Source organism: Macaca thibetana, chromosome 6, assembly GCF_024542745.1.
Source record: "Macaca thibetana thibetana isolate TM-01 chromosome 6, ASM2454274v1, whole genome shotgun sequence".
NCBI lineage: Eukaryota > Metazoa > Chordata > Mammalia > Primates > Cercopithecidae > Macaca > Macaca thibetana.
Genome location: NC_065583.1, coordinates 66,419,686 through 66,443,326, shown reverse-complemented (window position 1 = coordinate 66,443,326; position 23,641 = coordinate 66,419,686). Strand labels below are relative to the sequence as shown.

The following is a 23,641-nucleotide window of genomic DNA, read 5'->3' as shown; positions in this document are numbered from 1 at the left end:
TTTATAAAGCTAAGGTTAATTTCTTAAAGAAGAATATATTTAAATAAATTTAGTGCAGCCTAAGTGTATAGTGTGTTTATAAAGTTTACAGTAGTGTGCAGCAATGTCCTAGGCCTTCAAATTCACTCATGGATGCACCCAGAGAACTTCCAGTCCTGCAAGCTCCATTCGTGGTAAGTGCCCTACACAAGCATACAATTTTTTATCTTTTATAACTTATTTTTACTGTACCTTTTCTATGTTTAGATATACAAATACCGTTGTATTAAAATTGCCTACAGTATTACAGTACATGCTGTATAGGTTTGTATTCCAGGACCAAAAGACTATTCCATGTAGCTTAAGTGTGTAGCAGACTATTCCATCTAAGTTTGCGTAAGAACACTCTATGATGTTCTCGCAACAATGAAATTGCCTTGCATTGTATTTCTCAGAACATATTCCTGTTGCTAAGCCAACATATAACTGTATAAGAAAATACAGGCTGGGCACGGTGGCTCACGCCTGTAATCCCAGCACTTTGGGAGGCCGAGGCAGGTGGATCACCTAAGGTTGGGAGATCAAGACTAGCCTGACCAACGTGGAGAAATCCCGTCTCTACTAAAAATACAAAAAATTAGCTGGGTGTGGTGGTGCATGCCTATAATCCCAGCTATTTGGGAGGCTGAGGCAGGAAAATCGCTTGAACCCAAGAGGCGGAGGTTGCGGTGAGCTAAGATCGCGCTACTGCACTCCAGCCTGGGCAACAAGAGCAAAACTCCGTCTCAAAAGAAAAAAAAAAAAAAAGAAAAAAACCAAAATACAAAGATAAGATGTATGCCCTAAACCAAGGAATTACCAGGCTAAGTGAAATATACGAGCACTGTAAAATAATGCAAGAGAAAAAAGCATGTTTCATTCTCGTCCCAAGAACTCTATTTCCTGGTTGGAATTTCAACATGGATGTATGAGGCAAACAAAGATTATGAAGCTTTTTCGCCTTTATCAAACAATAAAAACGTATAGAATATTTTGAAACATGTTCCCCATTTTTTTCAATATGCCTATGTTGCTTTTTATATATTTTGGATAATACTGCATCAACAATGTTTATTAGGTTTCTCCACTTCTAATCTTTCTCATGTTATGAACTTTTTAAACATTAATACGAATTTTCTATCAAGTGAACATGCCACTATGTTTTACTGTTACAATTTTCAGCATTATATAAATTTTTCACCTTTCTGCAAAAAGCTTTTCCTATCATTCGGATTGTTAAGCTGGGATACTGTTCACATGAGTGGTCAAAAATTATTTTTCAAAGCTAGTTGACCTTACTCCATCTAAAACAACTAAACTGCACAATCTTCATTAGTCAATCTCTTAAGAAACTGGAAGTCTTTGCTGTGGAAATATGTCTACCACGACCCAGTTTTGAAAAGGACTTAAGGGAAAGTTTAAAGAAACTGTGTCCCATAAGAAAAGAACAACTTAATTGTGAAGTATGACAATTAGAGGCATTGTATTATACACCTGGGTAATTTTTATCACATAATTTAGGTAAAATGCAAACGACTTTCAAAATTTAAAACTGTGAAGCTATATCATAATCAAGATATATCCAAAACAGATTTCCTCATGATATTAAAATGTAACTGCTAACTCTCCTTATTCAATGTGTGATTACAAGAACACCCGGCTCCTTTTCTCAATCAAGCCACAGCCAAAATACTAGAATCTAAGAAATAAGAAATGTATACTCCAAATGTAATAAAGCCAAATCTATTTTCAGGCTTACTTTCAAAAAATTATCAAGTTCTAGATCAATACAAAAACCTACCTTGGACTAACTGCATCCCGGGGAGAACGGAGCCATTCTTGTAGTTTATCGCTAGAAGCAACTCCCACTTTTACCAGGTATGAATACGGTTCCACACGGAAGGCCCAGAAGTGTTTTCCTTTTGTAATGCCAGTATCTCCAATGATGTAGTCTAAGCTTGTGTAATAACCCACTTGGATGCGTTCTGCAGCAAGCAGAAGATTAAATCCAGCTCTACTCTCTACACGGTCTCTCTTCAAGTTCAGCAGGAGATGTTCATTATTATAGCCACATTTTTCATCAAAGAGGAAGCTGAAAACTAAATAGAGCTTAAAATTAATATCAGGCTAAAAATTATCATTGCTCTAGTTTGTTAAATCTGATAGGTTTTCTTACAGAAATTACTGAAGAGAGACGGGAAGCGGGAAGGAGGTGTCACACTACACCAGACAACTATGACAAACCAAACCCAACTTCGCCATATATCCTACCCAGTATATTCTCTACCTAAAAATCTTCAGAAATCTCAAAAAGCAGATGAAAATATTTTTAATTCATGTGAAAATTTATAAAAACAGCTCTTTGGAATAGAGATAGCAAATCTATCAGGTATTTCACACTACTGAATTTGTTCTTTTATATTTATTAAAGATAAAAAATAAAGAGTTGTATATTTTCATAAATAACTCTATATTTTCTTATCATAAGTTTTGTTAATTTGGGACACTTTAGCTATTTTAATAAAGCTTTTTCTGTATCAACCAACATGGCAGACATAAGAAACATGGGAGAGTGTAAAAAAAACCAAAAACAAAAACATAGCTTTTGGGTTGAGAGAGACCTGGGTTTGAATCCTGCTCAAGCATTTAACTAGAGTTTGATCCAAACTTTAATTTCTTCATCTACAGAATGAGGATACTACTTCCATAAGTCTATATTGACTCAAATATATTAAGCATAACATTGGCTGCTAGCCAATGGGGAAACAACCAAAATTCCATCAACAGATGAATAAAGAAAATGTGGTATATACATACAATGGAATATTATCCAGCCTTAAAAAGGAAATATTTGGATACATGCTACAACATGGATAAATGTGGATACATACATTTGGATACATGCTACAACATGTATGGATAAATTTGGATATGTGCTACAACATGGATGAATTTGGATACATGCTATAACATGGACGAATAAGCCAGATGTAAAAGGACAAATATTGCATTATTCCAGTTATATGAGATACCTAGAATAGGCACATTCATAGAGACAGAAATTAGAATCGAAGTTACCAGCCTCTGGGGAGAGGGGAAACAGGAGTAACTGTTTAATGGGTATAGGGTTTCAGTTTAGAATAATGAAGTAAGGAGATACAAGTGGTGATAGTTGAACAATACTGTAAATGTACTTAATGCCAATGAGCTGTATACTTAAAAACTGTTAAGATGATACATTTTATCTTTATTACATCCCAATTTTAAAAAATGACCTCCAGGCATCATTGTGCACACCTTTAGTCCTAGCTACATGGGAGGCAGGAGGATTGCTTGAGTTCAGGAGTTTGAGGCCAGTATAGACAACACAGTGAGACCCCATCTCTCTCTCTCTATATATATATTTTTTAAACAGGCTGCTAGCAGCTGGGCGTGGTGGCTCACACCTACAATGCCAGTACTTTGGGAGGTCGAGGTGGGCGGATCACTTGAGGTTAGGAGTTTGAGACCAGCCTGGCCAACATGGTGAAACCTGGCTTTACTAAAAATACAAAAATTAGCCAAGCATGCTGGCCTGCGTCTGTAACCCCAGCTACTACTCAGGAGGCTGAGGCGGAAGAATAGCTTGAACCCAGGAGACAGAGGTTGCAGTGAGCTAGTGAGCTGAGATGGTGCCACTGCACTCCGGCTTGGGTGACAGAGCCACCAGACTCCACTTCCAAAAAAAAAAAAGGCTGCTAGAAAACTACAACCATTACCAAGTTGTGAGCCGACCATTCTTCCTGCTAATGCCTATTTTCCTGGCATGCTTATTTGTGCTGGCTCTCAATCTCAAAAGTCTCCCAGTTTGCAAAATAAATGTAAAGGGTCACCCTAGTCATGTATCTTCTCTCATAAAAAGGAAGACAACCCTCAACACTTCCTCTCCTCCCTCCCCCTCCACTATGTGACTGAAAACAGCGATTATGTCCAGGTTTTTCTACCACTTTCAGGCAGAAAGACTAGAAAAGGAAGCAGAAATAGCATAAACCATAAAATACTTAATACTTGCGAATTCATCCCAAAACTCTCTATTGGATTTTATTAAAATTTAAGAAATATAATTTTAGCCAATCTTATGTAAGTTTGTATTCCAATTTTTCAAAAGCCACAAAGTGCATGAAAAACAAATTGTGCTTTTCCATTTTGAAGAAAAAAGGAAGAAAGGGGAGAGTGCAGAAAATATGGGTACATAAGACACTAAAAACAGGCAGGGAGCAGTGGACCTAAAATCCAATTAAAGGTATCTGTAAGGCAGCGACTGAAAGGGGAAAATGTGTTCCTGCTAACCAGGCTGAGCACAACTTTGGTTCTAAATATCCCTTGTTCATGGAGACATCATAGTGAACATCAATGAACCTTTAAAGTCATTCTCATTCTATAAAAATCTTTAGGCGCTCTATATGTAGTATCAGTGGTTTTTAACTTGGGAAGGGAGGGGGCAAAGACTGGGCATGAGGAGCTTTTAGCGCGGGAGGAAAAGCTATTCATGTGGTTCTAATATACGGCTTCCATCCCTATTAGCTGAGAATTGCCAAGTTAGATAAAAAATCCAGACAAATCAGAATTAGGTTAAATCAAAATTATATTTTAGGATATTACACCAATAAATTTTAAAAATACCTACCTAGATCTTGTGCTTTAGAGATTTCCATAAACTAACCAAAAATACAGAATTATATATTTAAAACTTTCAAAGTACCATTTATGTTATTTTAATCCCAGCTTAACAGCTCTGCTCACCCGAATTTCTTCCATGTTTTTCTCTATCTGATATCAGTTAAAACCTAATCCCGTTCTCAGCCTACAAGGTAAAATTCGAGTACTCAGTTCATTTCTAAATCCCAGTTGGGACAGAAGCTACTTTTCTGGAGTCTTTTAAAAACAAGAGCTGGTTTCAATGCAGGTCTACATGGAGATATTGACTAGTTTATTTCATCAAGGTCTCGTGCAACTCTATGCTTCTTTTATTCCTGATATTCACCATACCTGGAGCTGGAGGAGTATGAAGAATCAATTCTCTGCTACAAGGACTACAGATTGAACCCTTGTAAGCTCTTACTCTGAAAGCATAGGTACTACTGTTTTCCAAGTCTTGAATTATTTTACTTGTTCCACACACTTCTATCTCATTCCATGACATTTCATCTTCTCTATTGATTTTCCGATATTCAAGAACATAGCTATCAGCTTTATCCTTTTCTGGATGGTGCCAATTTATCAAGGCATTGTTATAAACTTTGCTCTGTTCCTCATTGATCTCTGGCACATCGATGCCTGAAAGAATTATGAAATAGAAAACAACATTAAAATAGTGACATTTGAAAACCAGTGTTTTTCCTCAAAAAATAACATATAAACAATATTTACTGATTTTTTTTTTTTTTCCCAGACGGAGTCTCACTATCTCCCAGGCAGAAATGCAGTGGCACGATCTCGGCTCACTGCAAGCTCCACCTCCCGGGTTCATGCCATTCTCCTGCCTCAGCCTCCCGAGTAGGTGGGACTACAGGCTCCCGCCACGACGCCCAGCTAATTTTTTGTATTTTTAGTAGAGACGGGGTTTCACCGTGTTAGCCAGGATGGTCTCGATCTCCTGACCTCGTGATCTGCCCACCTCAGCCTCCCAAAGTGCTGGGATTACAGGCGTGAGCCACCGCGCCTGGCTATTTACTGATTTCTATACTGTCCAATAATTTTCTAAATTTATAATACTATAAGAAAGCACAAAATTAAATATATTAAAATTTTTAATATATTTTATATTTAAAAGGTATATCTATACTTATAACTGAAAGGAGAAATAATAAAAAAGAAAACTGACTCAAAGCCACAAGTAAATTTTTTTTAAACACATGCCTTCTACCTACTGAATAATAGCCCATGACTTGAAATTTTTTTTACCTATGTCCTTCCCTAAACAAACTATTATTTTAATATTTTAAAATATAAGTCTGGTAAGAATATCAAATTCTCGACGAATTTTTTTTTTTTTTGAGACAGAGTCTTGCTCTGTTGTCCAGGCTGGAGTGCAGTGGCATGATCTCAGCTCACTCCAGCCTCCGCCTCCCAGGCTCAAGTGATTTTCCTGCCTCAGTCTCCCAAGTAGCTCGGATTACAGGTACGTGCCACCACGCCCTACTAATTTTTTGAGTTTTTAGTACAGATGGGGTTTCACCACGTTAGCCAGGATGGTCTCGATCTCCAGACCTCGTGATCTGCCCACCTTGGCCTCCCAAAGTACTGGGATTACAGGCGTAAGCCACCGGTGCTCGGCCTCTCAATGAATATTATATCATTTCTTTTCATATTTTATTCTGTAGAGTTGCAAAGCAAATTAATTTTTCTGAATACAATCATGATACATAGTTTTGTAAGGAAATCAGAAACTAAAAAATACACATTAAAAGATTTTACTATAACCTTTTTGTATAGATCCTGCCAGTATTTTCCCCCTCAATGGTATACTACTATGTATATCAACATTTAACTGTTGAGTTTTGGAAACAGGTTTCTGGTTTTTCACTAAAAATAAAATGATTAAAAGCTAAATCTTTGTTCATATGCATAGTCCTTTCTATAGAGCCAATTCCTAAGCTTAACTGCTGGAATCATATGCTACGAACAATATGCTATAAAAGCTACACACACACTTTTATGTCAAATCACAGAGAAGGACATGAATAAGAATCAGAAGTCTCTCTCCTCTCCTTATTCCCCAATGTATAAGCATGTCTGTGTATGCTGCATTTATACAACTGAACGTTATGCAGCCATCATGAGTTCTGGAAAGTTATCCTAAATACATTTTAAAATTAAAAAAAAAAGTTACAAAATAACACAAATAGTAAATCCCCTACCCCATATCCTTTTTCTTTTTTTGAAAGATAGCTTTCAAAAAAAAAAAAAAAATGCATGTAGCAAAAAGCGAGGGGAAGATCCATTAGCCAGAAGCTAGGTGACTACTATCCCATTCTCATCCATCTGTTTCCTTGCTATACAATGGTATAACCCAGGATCACCCACCCTCAACCTCACCTTTCCAGCAACCACTTTGGGATCCAAAGGGAGGGAGGACCTAGGACTCACAAGTAAGCAAAAATATATTTGTATATATATACTATTCAAGTATACATTTTGGAAACACAGTATAGTGTATGAAATACAAACAGCATTTTAAGTGACGACAAATATCTTTGAAAAAATAAGGTAGTCATAATAAATCAGATTCAGGTACAGATTTGAAAAAGGGGTTGCAGTTAATCCTTCAGAGTTTTAAACTTTTAACAAGACAAATTTCCTTTCATTAACATACAAATCTACAAATCTGTACCTATAAAGTAATCACACTATAAGCATATCTTTCTAAGGACTGTAATTGTTCACCATCACTAGAAGAGAAACCTTAGGGAGAGGAATGAGGTGAGCAGAAGAAAAACAGGCAAGGAAGACCTCTCTGCTAGGGAGTAGCAAAATAGAAACATAAGCAAGTGTTATGGGCTGAACTGCATCCTTCCCCAGTCCCCCAGACCCCACCCTCGCCCCTGGAAATTCACAAGTTGAAGTCCTAAACCCCACTACATACCTCAGAATGTGACTGTATTTTAAAATACGGTCTTTAAAGAGGAAATTAAATTAAAATCAGGTCATTAGAATGGGCCCTACTCCAATATGACCAGTGTCCTTATAAAAAGAGAAGATTAGATTACACACAAACACAAACAGAGGACCATGTGAAGACACAGGGAGAAGACAGCCATTTATCAACCAAGAGGAGAGGTTCAGAAGAAACCAACCCTGTCAACACCCTGATCTCCGACTTCTAGTCTCCAGAAATGTAAGAAAATGAATTTGTTTGAGCCACTCAGTCTATGGTACTTTTGTCACTGCAGCCCAAGCAAACTAATACAGCAATGTAAACAGCCTGCAGATTCCATCTCTAGGCTTCTGTTCGAGAAAGTCACATACACTTGCCCCAAAAATTCTGACAAGGATGTGCAATACAGCATTGTTTTATAAAAGAGGAAAAAAATAGAAAAAAAAATATCTTAGTAGGAAAATGATTTATTTATTTATGAAATACTGTAAACAGTTAAAATATCACTTTAAATCAAAATTTCACATAACAAATATTTACGTTAATTTTCTAAAAAGGAATTTACAAAAAGAATACATACAACATAATGTTATTTATGCAATGTTTAAAAACACACAAACTAATGGAACATAGTTTTTGTGCATAAAATACAGTTATAAAAACATAAATAGGATATGATTTCAGGATGCTACCGATAGTCCTGGGCAAGTGATATGCTGCTTTATAATGTCAAATTTAAGAGAACTTGTGTTTTCTTCCACACTATATAAATTCAGACAAAAAGAATGAGGTTTTTGCCTTCATTAAGACTTACCACTAGAGAAAAAGGATAATTCTCCAAGAAGTTCTGTTTGCTTAGAGGTATTAACAACATAGTCTTCAAAAGAAGTCTGAGCTGCAGGTCTAAAGCTCTTCAAAGATTCTGTGGCTTTCTGTATTCTGCAGACAGATATTTTATACAAAAAATGATTCTTCAAGAAGGCAAATCAAACTAAATATCTGCAACATGATTAACAAAATAACACCCACACTTCATTCAAAATTAAAGTTAAGAATGAGGCAAGATGTACCTCACATTAACACAGCATTATGGACCACTCAGAGCTACAGTGAGAATACACAGCAGCATTTAATAAAATTGCTCAAGAGGTTCTGAAGTTAGAAGTAAAAGAGAATACCTGAGGTGGAGCTGCTTTGCTGTTTGCACAAAGCAGGACTGATCCGTCTCCTTTAGCACTTCTTGAGCATATCCCACAAGTCCATTGTTCTCTAGAAGTCCCTGGTACTCCTCCATTTGAGTCTGAAATTTGTCTAATCTTAGTTTCTTGGAGGAGTCAATTGCTTTCAAAACAGATGATTTCCTCTCTTCCAGAATTTCAAAGAGCTTTTCAAAATGTGTAATTGCTTCTTCTTTAGCCCTCTCTCCATTACACTATGAAAAAACAGTATCTCCATTACACTAAGATAAAGCATTGCCTCTTCTGTCAAACCCAAATGGCTTTCCACAAAGTTCTACATAATTATATTTCATCTATGTGATGACAACATTATCAAAATTCAGTAAAACCAACCTAGATATTATAAAGAAAAAAAGTTTTATCTGACTCTGAAATTTTCAGAACAATATTTTGGCATCAAATACATTCAGCAAAGAACAAACGACAACTTTTATTCAGATTTACTTTGTAATTTTATAATATTGTACTTCCTTAAGCTTTTCGTCTCCAAAGTCCAGTATAGACAATTTAGTCAATTAAATAAGAGAACAATCTTTCAGTGGTATATAAAGGAATTTGAAGGAGAAATGAACTGATTTAACCAAAAACAGGAAGACACAAGTCCAGAGCTTTGAATTCATTTCAAATTCAGAAATGTTTTAACCCTTTCTACGCTACTCCAACTTTTTTTTTTTTTTTTTTTTTTTTTTGAGACGGAGTCTTGCTCAGTCACCCAGGCTGCAGTGCGGTGGCGCGATCTCGGCTCACTGCAAGCTCCGCCTCCCGGGTTCTCGCCATTCTCCTGCCTCAGCCTCCCGAGTAGCTGGGACTATAGGCGCCCGCCACTACGCCCGGCTAGTTTTCTGTATTTTTAGTAGAGACGGGGTTTCACCGTGTTAGACAGGATGGTCTCGATCTCCCGACCTCGTGATCCGCCCGTCTCAGCCTCCCAAAGTGCTGGGATTACAGGCTTGAGCCACCGCGCCCGGCCCTCCAACTTTTTAAAAAGTTGTTTTTGTTTTTTTTGAGATGGAGTCTCTCTCTGTCACCCAAGCTGGAGTGCAGTGGCGCGATCTCGGCTCACTGTAACCTCTGCCTCCCCGGTTCAAGTGATTCTCCCGCCTCAGCCTCCCAAGTAGCTGGGACTACAGGCACGTGCCACCATGCCCGGCTAATTTATTTTCATATTTTTAGTAGAGATGGGGTTTCGCAGTGTTAGCCAGGATGGTCTCGATCTCCTGACCTCGTTTGTGATCAACCCTCCTTGGCCTCCCAAAGTGTTGGGATTACAGGCATGAGCCACCGCACCCGGCCTAAAAAAGTTTTTAGCCACAAAACTCTAAAATATGACATTCTTTACTAAGATATAAAAATAAAAGTATCCTCTTCACATTCATATAATTTAATTATAATTAAATCCTGACTTAGCTGTGTGACCATAGGCTAATCATTTCACTTCTCTTTCTGTTTTTCTCTTCTGAAAACAGGGGATAAGAAAAACCATTTAGGTTTTTGTGAAGAGACTTTAAAAGGTTATTTACATAAAGTACATACCACAATGTCACATACTGTAAATAAACATTCATACAAACTGTCAGAAAATGATCCTAGTATTGGTTAAACATTCTGAATTCCTATAAAATCAGAGCTCATGATTTGAGAAGACTGGCAAAGCACTCCTAAGCAGTTATTATAACAGACTCACAGCAGCCAACAGAAAAAAGTCTTCGAGAACACTTTTTTTTTTTTTGAGACGGAATCTCACTGTGTTGCCCAGGCTATAGCATGGTGGCGCGATCTCGGCTCACTGCAAGCTCCGCCTCCTGGGTTCACGCCATTCTCCTGGCTCAGCCTCCTGAGTAGCTGGGACTGCAGGCGCCTGCCACCATGCCCATTTAATTATTTTTTGCATTTTTAGTAGAGATGAGGTTTCACCATGTTAGCTAGGATGGTCTGGATCTCCTGACCTCATGATCTGCCTGCCTCGGTCTCCCAAAGTGCTGGGATTACAGGTGTGAGCCACCACACCCGGCTTTTTTTTTTTTTTTTTTTTTTTTTTTTTGAGACGGAGTCTCGCCCTGTTGCCCAGGCCAGAGTGGAATGGTGTGATCTCGGCTCACTGCAACCTCCGCCTCCTGGGTTCAAGCAATTCTCCTGCCTCAGCCTCCCGAGTAACTGGGATTACAGGCGCGCGCCACCATGCCTAGCTAATTTTTTTGTATCTTTAGTAGAGACAGGGTTTCACTATGTGAAACCTGTGGCCAGGCTGGTCTTGAACTCCTGACCTCGTGATCCACCTGCCTCGGCCTCCCAAAGTGCTGGGATTATAGGCGTTAGCCACTGCACCTGGCCAAGAACATTCTTAAAAGCTGATAATATATGGCAGAAGTGTACTGTGCATTTTCCAATGGCTTCCAGCCAACACCAACATAATGAAAGGAAATTTTTTCCAGATCTCCTGTTTCCTAACACTGAAAACCACATATTTTTAAAAGAGAGGGAGTAGAAGGTAGTGATATTTTGATAGTATTTCACTGACAAATCACGACATTAAACTCAGAAATATTATAGAGAGATTTTTTTTCCAGCTAAGTATAATTAAAGATAAAAAGACAGTATCACCACCATCACTGAGTAAAGGTCAAGAATGGAGGCAAGTTATCTACCATAAAAAAAATCCTTATTGATAAGCCTGCAGATACAGCTTAGGCAAATGATACAAAACAACTCAATAATGTCCCCACGATCACAAGGAATCGGTGTCTACATGAATACTTGACACCTAAGTTCTGCAATTTTTAACCTATTGATGACAAATCCCAAAACAGACTCTCGGTCTTTATTTCAGAAGTGAAGGGCAGCAGGACCGAGAGGACCAACAAACAAGGCTACTAATAAAATGACCAAAGATGCAACACTTGAAGCAAACTACTGAGGTGATCATCTGCTTTGTGTTGAGACAGTCTGTCATTTAATCCAACAAAAATATGAAAAAGAAAACCCCAAACTGCATGGAAAAACGACTGACAGGCAGTAAAGATCAGGAAAATAATATTAAAAACAAAAGCACTACTGGTAAGGGTGTTAATTTACATGATTTCTCAATAATTTCACCCTATATTGGAAAAAAATTTCTTCAAGTAACAGAGTCATACTAGCTGGGATATTTTTATATTTAATTACCAAAAATCAGGAGTAATGGCTCAACTTTGTTTCAAATGGAGAAGAAAAACAAGTGTACAACAAAGTCAATGAAGAATATCTGGACTTTTAAAATAACCCAACCCAATCCCCTTTTACTATATTTTTAAAATGTTATCTTTTCCAATTTTTTATTAAAACATAATACACAAATGGAAAAATGTACATGTAAGTATAAAGACTAATGAATCTTTACCCACACACTCAATATAACCAGCATCCAACAGAAAATCCAGATTAGATAAAAGAACATTACAAGTATTCCAGAAGCCTCCATATAACCTTTCCAGACACTGATCCACCCCTCCTCAACTCTAACAACATCATCTAGTTTCACCTTTTTTGGTACTTTTTATAAATGTAATCACATGGTATATATTCCTTTGTGTCTGGCACCTTCCTTTCAACATTATTGCAAGACTAATCGACACTGCTGTGTGCAGCTGCACATCATTCATTCTTATTGCTGCTTTTATTCTACTGTTAATGGGCATGTGGGTAGATCTCACTTTGTGACAACTACAAACAAGGCAGCCATCAACATTCTAATATATGTCTTTTGGGGAACATATATAGGGTATACACTCAGGAATACCTGAAATTTAAAATAAACCTGGTCTAATCTGCATATAGCACATTTTCCAAAAGTGATCTATTAATTTTAAAAAATATAATAAAAATAAGTAAAACCTATCAGTTCCCTTATATTACTATTACATATTTTTGAGATCTTGTTAGTTGCCACACAAATAGTCATTTTTCCCTCTGTGTTCCAGTATCATTTAATCACTAGCTTTATCACAGAAGTGACCGCACAACATTGTAATTCATTTTTTATATTTGTTTCCAGAGCCCCAGAAAAGCAGGGGTGAAATCTAACACAACTTTGTATTCCCAGCTCATATAATACTCTCAGGATTTTATGAACAAATGAGTGAATGTCTAGATAAAATAACAATAATTTAAAATATGTAAGATAGTTTATCACTTACCTCTGTTTCTTTCATTAACAAGTTTAGTTCAGATATTTGACTCTTCACTTGGCTTTCCTTACCAATAAGGTAATCAATATCCTTTGAAAGCTTTTCCTGTTGAAACACATTCATAACACAAACGGACAAAACGGGAGTTTAACAAAGACCTTGCAGAGTTTTTTTTTTTTTTAATTACACAGGACTCATCCTCTTCTACAGCCTCTGATAAACAGATAATAAAATCAACTATGGCAATTATCATTATTAACCCAGAGTAAACAATTAATGGCCTTAGGCACAGAAGGCCAAAGGATGTATGAAATATTAGAATCAGTTGGAAAAAAAGAACAAGGTAATAATGGTTAGTCAAAACTTCCGAATATAAAAATAATACATTTTTATTGTTTCATTGTCATTCCTAGAGCTCCTGCTCCTAAGGCTTCTAAGTAAATGGAAGAGCAGCAATTCAAATAGTTTTGTCTTCAGATTTTACAATTTACTCTCACAAACACCCACGTGCGCGCGCGCGCGCGCACACACACACCTCTACACAATAGGAATAGCAACAAAGAGCCTTCCAAAATAATATTCACAGTCCATCCCAGCCTATGAAATAATTACACAATAATGAAAATAGTTTTATAAAAACAGGCAATTTCCAGAGCTCATTGAGTGATCTGTCTGTAAGGCAGACATTTTGAAGTATAGTTTCTTTCCCATAGAAATGCCGTCATAGGTTTTGGTGAGATCCCTGGTCTTGCCCAGAAAACCTACTCTGAAATACACACAAAACAAAACACAAAAGCCCCGAAACACCATGGGGTAAAAAGCTGTAACAGAAAAATGTATTCAGAGTCTAAATAAGAACAAGAACATCCAGAAAATGCCTTTCAAGCTGTAGCCCTTACAGGCCGATCTGAGCATTTCAGGCTCAGTTACCACCAATGACTAGAAAGGAAAAGGGTGCTCAAGAAGAGGGCACTATTAAACACTAAACACTATTCTGCAGGCTGAGAGGTACTTCTTACCACCAAGCTGAAAGTAAAATGGCAATTCTGACAATACCATCCCTAACAGGCCCATGTGGAAATCAGAAGTACTAGGTGCAAGTGGTGGTACCCTTTTTAACTACGGTAGCAATGAGACAAATTTGGCCATTTAAATTTAAGTAAGGCTTAGTTCTATGATAGCAGCTTACATTAGAACTACAAGATAGGAAAAGGTAAGTTATTTGACTCAAAGAGGTAAGGACCAGAGAAGGATACAGGGCAGAATTCAGACGCATGATCTAAAAGCACTACACTCTCTGAGTTTTAATGCTCAAAGTATCTGGCCAACTACATGTTTATCTGAGAACAGCTTTTATCTGAGACAGCTCCAGTCTTAATAGTCCCCTCAAATATAGCCAGTTTGTTTTAAAAGACTAGATTAGTTTTGTCTCCAAAAGGTATATGCACCACACAGAAAATAGGCACTGAAGATTAAAATGTAAAAAGACAAGGCTACCACTAACTCCTTTAGATAAAACAGGACCCCAGTTCTTTAGGCACTAATCAGAGGCTAATTTCTCAGGGAATTCAAAACTGCTCAGAAGCTTTCCTCTGGATTGGTCGTTCTCAAACACCAGTGTATATCAGAGTCTCCTGAGGGCAAACTAAGAACCCTGAGGAGATGCAGTTGAGTCCAAGGAGGCCATACGTTGTAAGGCATGTACCTAAGAAGAGACTGTTGTAAAGAGAAAGAACTCCAGAGACACAAACAGTCCCCCTTATATATTCAGCAGTCCTCATCAACTCTTGTGTGTGAGGAAACTGCCCAAGCCTAGGCAAAGAATTACCCTACAGGCCCTGAGGAAACAATGCCAGGAGCTTACACGAGGCTGGGAAGAGTGTCTGTTCCCCACCAGTCAGATAAAAAACAAACAAACAAAAAAAACACCTCAAAATTCACAGGGCATTGAAAAAAGTAATCAAAGGCTTTTACTTTGATAGTCAGGTAACATTAGCCCTTAGAACCAAATGCTGTTCTGTCCTGCCTCACAAAGTAAGATCCAAACGTTTCCAAGTAACTTAATCACATACTTAAAGAAAACAGCATTTGTAGGAATACAAAAATATCCAATAACTGGCAGCCAATCAAAAATTAGCAGGCATGCAAGGTAGCAGAGGAATATAAACTCTAATTAAAAAAAAAATCAATCAAAATTGACCTAGTAGTGAAACAGATGAGAGAATTAGTAGGCAAGAACAATTATACAATTATACCTGTATTCCATATGTGCAGAGAAGATAGAGTACAACATAAATATAAAATGTAAAACAAAACAGTTTGCATATATGCAATTAGATAGAGGCAAAAAATGCATACACGTATTGTTAGAGAGGAAGGAAACAAAATGGGTAGTAGGTATACAGAAGATTTCTTTTAAAAATATTGTTTAAAGGGAAAAAGAATAAAACAAAAAGTTTTCTACCACTGCCTGCTTCGCTGTTGATTATCAAATTTGAAAGTTTTAAATATCATCAATAAAGCTAACAGAAAGGAAGTAATTCAGTTTTAAATCGTAAAAGTGCCATCAGAATGAACAAAATACTGATTCTATAGGCAAGAAATAAGAATCAAGTGTCTTAAAACAGCCACAACCCTTTAAAGTATGTCAATCCTATGTAGACATCCATTATTATAGACATTGGGCTCATTTGGGTATCATGATGAAGTGTCCTTCAGCCTTCTCTCTTCCCTCAGAATTCAGAGCTAATGCAATGTAGGTGACAATATGCCAGGCCTTATCAGTACCACAAATAACTGTTCATCAGAAATACTAACAACCTAATATTAGTAGATCATTAAGTAACACTTAAACTCAGTTTAGTACAAAAAAGGTCATGTAACACACCATGATTTTAAAAATTAAAAGTTAAAGGCATAAAGTAAAGTTACGAAGAATCAAAATTCTGTTCCAAAAATAAGTCCTACCTTTAAGGTTTTGTAGGCACTGCTCATGGTGGTTACACGGTGGTTGGCATGATTACCACCCAACTTACACAGATGGCAAACTGGCCTCCGACATAATTCACAGTACATGTTTATTCTCTCTGTTTCATGTTCTGGGCACATTAAAATCTATTGAGTAAAGAATAAAAGTATGATTAAGGATCTAGGTTTCAAGTAACCTGACAAACTACCAAAATACAAAGATTTCCTTTACAAAATCACTAAATAAAGCCATTTAAATGAATATGAATGTAAAAAGAAAAATGGTCGATACGTCGCATGAAAATTCTCTATATCGGAATTACTATTTTTCAATTTGAGGGTTCAAATGATTAATGTGTAGATGTTGTCTACAGCCATACCCCTCTGAACGTGCCCAATCTCTTCCTAATATGTAAATGTTATTTCTCCAAAACTTGTTCAGTTAGAGTTTCATTCCTATCAGATTCAAATGGAATGAACACTTAGCCAAGTTAGAAAGGCCATCTGACCACACTGATGAGGCAATTCTTAACTATCATAGTCAATATTTTTAATGAAGTACCATAACAATTTATGAGACTCATGGCCTCAGTAACAGAAATCTGTTACTAAAAGAGTCTCAGAAAACTTTATAAGCTTCTAGATGTGTTTCCTTTTACAAATTAATTACAAATGCATTGACCAAATTTGGAACTGTTTTTCTGATCTGTCTACCTTTTTACTCTGTAAACTATTATCGTAGAGGACTAAAAGCTATCTGATAAATAACATATGAAATTTTATGTAAAATAACTGTTTTCGTTTGAAAGGGGAAATTCCTTTTAGTATGTTAATAAAATCAAAGGTTGTTAAAGATTCCAATAGATTACATTTTAAGCAACTGTAACTTGTCTGATAACTTAGAGAGATTTATTTATTTATTTATGAGACGGAGTCTCGCTCTGTCGCCCAGGCTGGAGTGCAATGGTGCGATCTCCGCTCACCGCAACCTCCGCTCACTGCAACCTTCACCTCCTAGGTTCAAGCAATTTTCCTGCCTCAGCCTCCCAAGTAGCTGGGATTACAGGCATGTGCCACCATGCCCAGCTAATTTTGTAACTTACATTTAAAAGGAACAAACAAAAAGTACAATATAGAAAGTCCTAATACCAATATATAGGCTCAGGAGAAAAACAATTGGAAAATGTTTCAAGTTTTTCAGCATGTCCAAGCTTCCACATCCCCAAAGCCATTACATTTAAAATAAAATAAAAAGTTTGTCTATCTGCAAGAAATGATCAAAAGAACTCAACGTTATAGGCAAATATTCCATAGCAGTAAGGAACACCATTTTGGACACCGTTTTAGAATTGAGTAGCATTAACTACTTGACAAATGAAATGTTTCTCAGTATAATCTATCTGTATTTCTTTTGGTCTTATCAATGTTTTATTATATTTGTAAACAGAAACTGTAAGGCTATACTTAAAATTTCCTTAAATCTTTAATTCACAAAGACCCAACCTTAATAAAAGTCATTTAATCAAAGGTTATTTCATGGTAGAAATCAATTTAATCATTTAAAGGAAACATTAAAACATCAGGTTGAAGTTACAAATTTTTAAAAATTGATGGCCTTGAGCATTTAAAATGAGGAACATAATAGAGGATTAAAAGCTATCTGATGAATCTACTGCCAGACTGACACAGTTTGAGAAAGGTCATTCAAAATGTGATAGCACAGATGGTTTTTGCCTTAATCTACCAAGCCTTCACTATTTAATATAAGAAATAGCTCATAGTTTCAAAAAAACTTTTGAGTTTTTCCCATTTTTTCTTACAAATTAAAGGTTTTACACTTAAGAATGCAAATAGATTTTCATACACAGGTTACTACATTATAAGGAATAAGAACTTTGAAAAACTCAACCACAGGTTTTAAAAATCGATATAAATCAGAAAGAAGTGAAGATATCAAAAGATCAGTTTATTTCCAGGCACATAGCAGGGCAAACAATACATAAACTTCTTTTGAGCAATATTAAAAAAATTACTCAGAACGTTTAAGAAATGCAAATTCTACTTTAGATAACATATAACCATTATATCACAAGCTACAAGCTACAAAATATTAGGCTGTAGTTACTTTTATTCATTGTACAATTCTAGCTAACTAAAAACAAAAATACGTTTCGCAGTCAAACTTTTTAAGCAATTATGGATTTATCACACTAAAGCACAAAAAGGCTTTTTAACTTTAACCATTTCAATCTTAAAGAGTATATCTGAGATAACCTTTAATCAGAGTTATCATTACAAACATTCATTTATTGTAGTGTATCACACTGGATTATAATAGAATAAACCACAATATTGCCCTCTATTGGTGGGGATGTTTAGCCCCATAGTAAGTAACTCCAGCCAACTAGGCCTTAAGTTCTCACACCTGCTTTAAAAGTTATTTCCTTTCTGTCAAGTTCTAGACTCAATATATTTATTTCATAACATTAAGTTACATAAACGTTTCACAACATTAAGTTAAAATAACACTCTAATAAAAACTTCACTTACCTTGGGTCTAAAGTTAGTAGTTGGACCAACATACTCATGTTGAGCTTTTATTGTACCCCAAGGATGATGAATTTTGAAGCATTCATTGCAGTAACTTGCACTACAGTCCATGCAGCTTTTTGTGGATTCCTGAGGTGGTGGTTTACAAAGGTCACACATAATGGCTGTGGCTGCCCTAGCTGCCTGCCGATATCTTTCCACAATAGTTTCCAAAGTGAAGTTTCGAAACAGACCATTGATTCCTCGTTCTCCAAGATCCACATCATGCTCACAGCCAGGGCAAGGAAAAATAGTTGTCCTCGGGGTCAATGAATTGCGCTTCCACCCTGTGTAATTAGTAAGTCTTTGTTTAGTTACAGCTGTAGGAAAATGATTAGAATGAAGGAAAGAGGAGTCATGTCTTACAGACATATCTACAAATATATCACAAAAACAGTATCCGAAGTGGCTCCACGTGAAATTTGTATTGTGAAAATGTTTTTAAAATTTTTTCCTTAGTATACAAAAGACAAGCCCAAGTTATTAGTTATCAAATCAAAAAGGAAAATATTCTATAGTAAACCCACATCAAACCCATACTAAATCATAAAGATAAAAACATATAATACAATACTACATGGGGTCAAGAGCTTTTAAAATTATATAATTAGCATTTATAGTTACTTTTATACACTATATCCAAAGGCACTGAAATGAACAGTCTTTGCTGACTGACAGGAAATGAGTCGATACATAAAAGAGCAGGGGTCCCTAGCACAAGGCCTATGAAGAGGTGCCAGGCAGATCCATGAACTATTAGAAATCTTTCATCTATATACATATGCATATTTTCTGGTAAAACCCCACAGCTTTTATCAGATTTCCAAAAGAGTATGTGACGTGACCCCAGAATTTTTAAAAACACTACAATAGAGGGTTTCCCACTGTAGTATTGTTTTATCTGGAAAAATTCAGTAGGGAAGATCATTAGTTAACCGAGTGCAATCTACAGAAGAGTGAAAAATGCATTCATAGACCTATAATTCAGTGATTTTTAAGAGGGACCAACCATTTAATATCTTCTTATGACCTGAAACAAAGAATCATTAAGATTACTTAATTCAGTAAGCCAAAAGTTGCCCCAAAAATACTGCCAATACTTTTACAACATATATAAAACAATGAATGACCTTAAACATCACACTTTTTAGTATTATTATCCCAATTTTAATAAATCAAGAAACCAATGTATGACAGTCCTTACTCACTGGTTCACAGGACTCCAGGGTTGTCCATTTACCACAGGTGCATGCATACCATATTACCCCATTTGTAAATCTGTTTTTTTTTTTTTTTTTTTTTTTTTTTTAAGACGGAGTCTCACTCTGTCGCCCAGCCTGGAGTGTGATCTCAGCTCACTGCAACTTCCGCCTCCCGGGTTCAAGCAATTCTCTGCCTCAGCCTCCTGAGTAGCTGGGATTACAGGCGCCCACCACCACGTCTGGCTAATTTTTATATTTTTAGTAGAGATGGCATTTCACCATCTGGCCAGGCTGGTCTTGAACCCCTGACCTTGTGACCCACCCACCTCAGCCGCCCAAAGTGCTGGGATTACAGGCGTGAGCCACCGCGCCCGGCCGTAAATCTGTTCTTAAGAGTATGTAGTCTTACTTGCCCACAAAATAAGTCCCTTAACATAAACACAAGCTTCTTAACCTACATTCTTTCATACTACCATGTATCCAATATCAAAAATGAATGGCTGAATTTGGTATACCACATAACTGTCATCACTCAAAAGAATGTCTTAAAAGATATCTGACATGGTATCAGTTCAGGTAAAATTTAGCAATCAGCCCACAATATTACTTATTGGAAGTGATGTTATAGCATGCTATATGGCACTGGGCCCCAAAATCTACTCATACAACAAACATGCAGAATATTTTAGTATCTTCATTTAAAGATATTTTAACCTTTACATTTTTAAACATTAATGCATACAAAAAAGCTGCCCAATAAAAATTTGAAAATCCTAAAATATATCCAGATAATAATTCTAAAAACATGCAATACAATCCAAAATCTTTCACACCACAGCAGGCATATAATGAAATAAGCAGCAAAGCTACTTCGAAATCACATGCCAATGAAAATTTCATTTAGGAAATAAAACAAGCCAAACAATTCTGGAAATGGTATGGTGCAGTGGTCAAGTTTAAAAAAATGGAAATTCATATTTAATTGCAGGTTTCCATACATGAACTAGGTGATGAAAATTTAGATAAATAGAAAACGAGTATCAAAAATGTTAAAAAATGAGTTATTTTTGGTTTTATGAAGATTATGACCAATTAAAGTAATGGGATAATGAAAAGTAAATAATGACAACAAAATCAAGCTTTAACATGTATGCTGGTGACACCCAGACTTGGGTCCTCAGAAATTTGAAAACAAAAACAAAAACAAAAAAGTTTCATCCCTTTTCTGTATACCTCTGCTAGTGTACGTTTACAGTAAAAAAAAAGTGTGAAACACTAAACTTCTTAAATCAGACATTATATTTAGACATGTAATTTTTCACAACTCATTCAAATAGATACCTTGGTTATCTTTCTGAACTCATCTTGAAAGCTCTCAAATATTTCTTACAAATGCGAAAGAACTTTTATTTCATCTGTCTTATACTTCTTTCATTGTGTTCATAAAAACAAACAGTAGATGTTCAGAGCAATAAACAAAATGAGAATCTTAGGATATTCTGGGAAGTAAACCTAATGAAAAAATCAAGGCAATGGAACTAAGAACAAAATGGAAGCGTCAACTTTCTACTTTCCATGGCTGTGCTATCTGATACAGTAGCCATTAGCTACATGTGACTTTTAAAATTTAATTAAAATTAAATAAAATTGAAAAATAGAGGGATCATTGCAAACTAGATTACAGAAGGACTAGTATTGCTCAATTGCATTAGACAATGAAAAAGAAAAATAGGGATCATTGCAAACTAGATTGAAGGACTATAACTAGAGGAAGGACTAGATTGCAGCTCTGACAGAGCAGCATGTGGAGGCTAGCATTGTGAAATTTTGCTCCAGAATGACTACAAAAATAAACTAGGAAAGCTGAGAGGACCCACAGAGCCCCTGAAGGAAGCAGATTGCTCCTACAGGACCTGGGAGACACCCTAAATACTGCAAGGGCCCAGACTGTGGAAGTGGGAAAGGGAGATTGTGTGCCCCCAAACACACCTCCACTGGGGAAACTGAAGGCCTGGATAACGGGAGAAGATTTTGACCTTACCTGGAGCTGAGTCAATTTAGAGAGCTGAGTGAAATACAAGGGTAGAGGAAGCAGTGGGAAAACCCCTGGAAGCTCACTGGGCCCCCACTAAGTCGTTTTTGTCTGGTCTCACAGGCAGGGATCCTTCTGGAGAACAGCCAGAGGCTCTGGGAAAAGGCCACAGGGAGAAGGAAATCTCCAGCTGAAGTTTGATACAATTTGAACTGATGGAGAAGCCTTCTGGCCAGAACTTGGGGGAGCGTGTAAATCCAGTGTGCAGACTCCACAGGCGGGAGAAGGAAAACCATACTTGCTTTTGCAGCTGGGAGGTGGGTAGACTAGGGCAAGTTCTCAGTCCTGCTCATCCACTGCCTGGAAACAAACTTAGTAATGTTGTCAGGGGCACAGTGGAAGTGAGACTGGCCCTTCAGATTGTGTGGGAGCTGGGTGATGCCTGTGACTGCCGGCTTTCCCCCACTTCGCTGACAACCTGTGTGACACAGCAGAGGTGGCCATAATCCTCCTAGGAACATAACTCCATTGACCTGGAAAGCTCAACCCCAATCCCCGCAGCAGCTGCAGCAAGAGCTGCTCAAGGAGAGTCTGAACTCAGACATGCCTAGCCCTGCCCCCACCCAATGGTCTTTCCCTACCTACCCTGGTAACTGAAGACAAAGGGCACATAATCTTGGGAGTTCTAGGGCCCTGCCCACCGCTTGTTCCTCCTCCTACTACCACAGTTGATGCCCTTTGGAAAGTTCCACCTCCTGGCAGGAGGCCAACCAGCACAAAAATAGTGCATTAAACCACCAAAGCTAAGAAGCTTCAAAGAGTCCATTTCACTGCCTGCCACCTCCATCAGAACAGGTGCTGGTGGTACCCATGGCTGAAAGACCCAAAGATGGTTCACATCACAGGACTCTGGGCACACAACACCCAATACCGGCCCAAAGCCTGGTATGCTTACCAGGTGGATAGATTCAGAAGAGAGAACAATCACTACAACTCGGCTCCCAGGAAGGCACATCCATAGGAAATGCGGAAGAGTACTACATCAAAAACAACCTGTGGGACAAAAGGAACTGAACAGCAACCCTGAGCCCTAACCTCTCCTCTGACAGAGCCTACCCAAATGAGAAGGAACCAGGAAACCAACTCTGGCAATATGACAAAACAAGGTTAACACCAGCAAAAATCACACTAGCTCACCAGCAAGGGACCCAAACCAAGAAGAAATCCCTCATTTACCTGAAAAAGAATCCAGGAGGTTAGTTATTAAACTAATTGAGGAGACACCAGAGAAAGGCAAAGCTCAATGTAAGGAAATCTAAAAAATGATACAAGAAGTGAAGGAAGAAATGTTCAAGGAAATAGATAGCATACATAAAAAACAATGAAAACTACAGGAAACCATGGACACACTAATAGAAATGCAAAATGCTCTGGAAAGTCTTAGTAACAGAATTGAACAAGTATAAGAAAGAAATTCAGAGCTCGAAGACAAAGTCTTCGAACTAACCCAATCCAACAAGACGAAGAAAGAATAAGAAAATATGAACAAAGCCTCCAAGAAGCCTGGGATTACGTTAAATGACCCACCCTAAGAATAATCAGCGTTCCTGAGGAAGAAGAGAAATCTAAAATTTGGAAAACGTATTTGGGGGAATAATCGAGGAAACCTTCCCCAGCCTTGCTAGAGACCTAGACATCCAAATACAAAAAGCACAAAGAACACCTGGGAAATTCATGGCAAAAAGATCATTGCCTAGGAACATTGTCATCAGGTTATCAGTTAAGACAAAGGAAAG

The 23,641-nt window shown here is 37.2% G+C and overlaps 1 protein-coding gene across 1 annotated transcript in view; it reads right to left on the bottom strand.

Moving 5' to 3' along the window:
* Nucleotides 1-23,641, bottom strand: part of TRIM36 (tripartite motif containing 36) — a 46,905-nt gene that overhangs the window by 3,681 nt on the left and 19,583 nt on the right. The window contains exons 3-9 of the mRNA XM_050793054.1: nt 18,573-18,898; nt 16,023-16,169; nt 13,065-13,160; nt 8,833-9,086; nt 8,469-8,593; nt 5,047-5,334; nt 1,820-2,117 (exon numbers count right to left, since the gene is read on the bottom strand). Of these exons, the coding sequence (XP_050649011.1) occupies nt 1,820-2,117; nt 5,047-5,334; nt 8,469-8,593; nt 8,833-9,086; nt 13,065-13,160; nt 16,023-16,169; nt 18,573-18,898 (1,534 nt within the window). The remainder of the gene's footprint in view (nt 1-1,819; nt 2,118-5,046; nt 5,335-8,468; nt 8,594-8,832; nt 9,087-13,064; nt 13,161-16,022; nt 16,170-18,572; nt 18,899-23,641) is intronic.